The following is a 2,591-nucleotide window of genomic DNA, read 5'->3' as shown; positions in this document are numbered from 1 at the left end:
TAGCTAAAAAAAGGACAGACCAGATACGTGCATGGCATATAAACCAAACTATACACGGGACACATAGTGCAGAATAAGGCACTCACATACTGTATGGCTATTAAACCTGTTCTTAGTTTAAATATCTGAGGATGATAAAGATGGGGACTGCTGTTGTTAAGTTTGAGAAGAGCACATTTCCTCTCAGACCTGCAGTAGAAGGCACTCAGGTCAATAGGTCTTTGTTTGGATGCAGTGGGGGATGGTGTCCTGTAGTTTTCCAAAGTCTTGCAGGCCTCTCCATACCGATGGTCATAAGATGAGAGCCCCTTTACAGCATTTTATTCTTTCAAGGGTAGCTTCTTTTTGAAGCGGTTCGGTTTTCAGTTTAGTTTTTATTGTTAAAAATATTTGGCTTTTGTTTAGTATTAGATGTATTTATTTATTAATAAGATTCTTGTTAGGGGAAATATTTAAGGAATTCTGAATAGGTATTACAATTGGAATACAAAAAGGTCTACTTGAAACTCACTTATGTAGACACACTAGTCGAAATAAATGTGTATGTATGCCTATTACATGCATGGACGGGTGGGAACATTTGGCCAATGAGTAAATCTAGAAACATTTCCTGTTGGTACACAATAATGTTGTATTTTTTAACTTCAATTAAATTATTAGTTAAAAACAGCTTTATATTTTAGTGTAAAGTTTAATCATTTTGGCACACAGATCTTCGATGTTATTTGCCACGCCGTCATACTTCGTCCAGGTTTTTGCACTGGTCAGCGCGTACGAAGCTTGGCTTCCAATACACACACATCAGGGGGTTAAATGTTCCATTTAACTTTTACCGCAGAGCTGGTCTGCGCGCCAAAAAATTTAAAGTTGGAGGGAAGATAGTCGATTGGCTTTCTGGCTCCTCCTTTTTTACTTTTGACCCACTGACAGAAAGCAGTAACAGTAACAGCCAATCGACCGTGCGTCTTCCTTTTAGGCTCCGTCGTGATTGTTTACAAACCAGGAGAGATCCACCAATAGTAATTAATTTTCTCTCACGACGTTTCTCTCAGGGCCAATCAGATAACAGCACTTTTATTCCAAAACCCAATGGCAGGTTAGGGCGGGACAAAGCGTGAGGTTTATATAGAGGCTGCGATTTCTTCTTCATCACTAGCAAACCAACGACTGCTGTGGTTCGATTCCGAAGAACTATTTAAATAACCAACAATGTCTGGAAGAGGTAAAACTGGAGCGAAGGCACGTGCCAAGGCTAAGACCCGCAGCTCTCGCGCCGGTCTGCAGTTCCCCGTCGGCCGTGTCCACCGTCTTCTCCGCAAGGGAAACTACGCAGAGAGAGTTGGCGCCGGGGCCCCAGTTTACCTGGCCGCCGTCCTGGAGTACCTCACCGCTGAGATCCTGGAGTTGGCCGGCAATGCTGCTAGAGACAACAAGAAGACTCGTATCATCCCTCGTCACCTCCAGCTAGCAGTACGCAACGACGAGGAGCTGAACAAACTCCTCGGTGGCGTGACCATCGCACAGGGAGGCGTCCTGCCCAACATCCAGGCCGTCCTGCTGCCCAAGAAGACCGGCCAGTCTGCACCGAGCTCCGGCAAAGCGGGAAAGAAGGCCTCCTCTCAGTCACAGGAGTATTAGCTTGCTAGCTAATAACTCTTAACATCCAACGGTCCTTTTAAGGGCCACCCACTCCTAATTGAAAGAGCAACTTTTCCTGATTATTGCTGTCTTGCATCCCCTTTCGCATGATTTTTATTTAATAAAAAGTCTGTTTTGTAAGCACTGATGTATTCTGCTGATTTCAGGCTAATCGATGCTACTTGCTAGTTTTGGAGACCTGCTAGCCTGGCCGGTTGAGCTGAATTTATCAGACTAGTGGTCTCTAACCCCACTGATTATACCGTGAGCTCGAGAGTTGTAATATAACACTAGTCATTTACCAGGGCTTTGTTTCATGACCGGGGGTTAACAACAAAAAAGGAAAACAAAAATGGCCTCCACTTATCAACACTTACTGCAGGTACATGGGCCAGAGCCTGAAACACCGGTTGCATTTCACCTTATTAGTAGCATGACTGAGCAGCTTTTGTGACTGATTACAAATTACTTTTGGTTTGGCAGAAAGGGCTCTTCAGTATGCATTTGTGGCTGAAATAATGATCTATGTAGGCATATTGTATTATATGTATTGCGTATTTCCATCTAAAGCATAACATGCTACAAATAACTCACCCTAATCTGAGTTTCAGCTCTCAAAGTGTTCATATGCACAGAGCAGTTTTAAATTTGTACCCATTTTGAAGGGTTTCCTGCACCACAATGACCAACAGACCTAACAGCCTCAATCAATGATCATATTTTTGGAGTAATAAGTAATATCACTGTAAAGTGAAACGCACCCATCAGGAGGGGAAGATTATTTGCATACATGCTCTTTTTATCCTGCATTAGTGTTCCTTGGGTATATGCCTGAGAAATTGGAGCTTTAGTAACCCATTTCTAGAGTTAAGGTGGGGTGTTTTACCATTTGTTTTGTATTTGCTTCTACCTTTGTCTTTGCGTATGAGCGACCTGAATAATATGTTTGTTTG

The 2,591-nt window shown here is 42.8% G+C and overlaps 1 protein-coding gene across 1 annotated transcript; it reads left to right on the top strand.

The window, feature by feature from the left end:
* Positions 1-1,118: 1,118 nt before the first annotated feature.
* Positions 1,119-1,779, top strand: h2ax (H2A.X variant histone). Its single transcript, XM_084942095.1, has one exon. It carries the CDS (start codon positions 1,210-1,212, stop codon positions 1,636-1,638), a length of 429 nt encoding a protein of 142 aa, XP_084798221.1. The 5' UTR covers positions 1,119-1,209; the 3' UTR covers positions 1,639-1,779.
* The last annotated feature ends 812 nt before the right edge of the window (positions 1,780-2,591 follow it).

Source organism: Perissodus microlepis, chromosome 10, assembly GCF_051167445.1.
Source record: "Perissodus microlepis isolate ML-2025 ecotype Zambia chromosome 10, ASM5116744v1, whole genome shotgun sequence".
In the NCBI taxonomy this organism is placed as follows: domain Eukaryota; kingdom Metazoa; phylum Chordata; class Actinopteri; order Cichliformes; family Cichlidae; genus Perissodus; species Perissodus microlepis.
The sequence above is the reverse complement of the archived record's forward strand: the minus strand, read 5'-3'. Positions and strand labels throughout refer to the sequence as shown.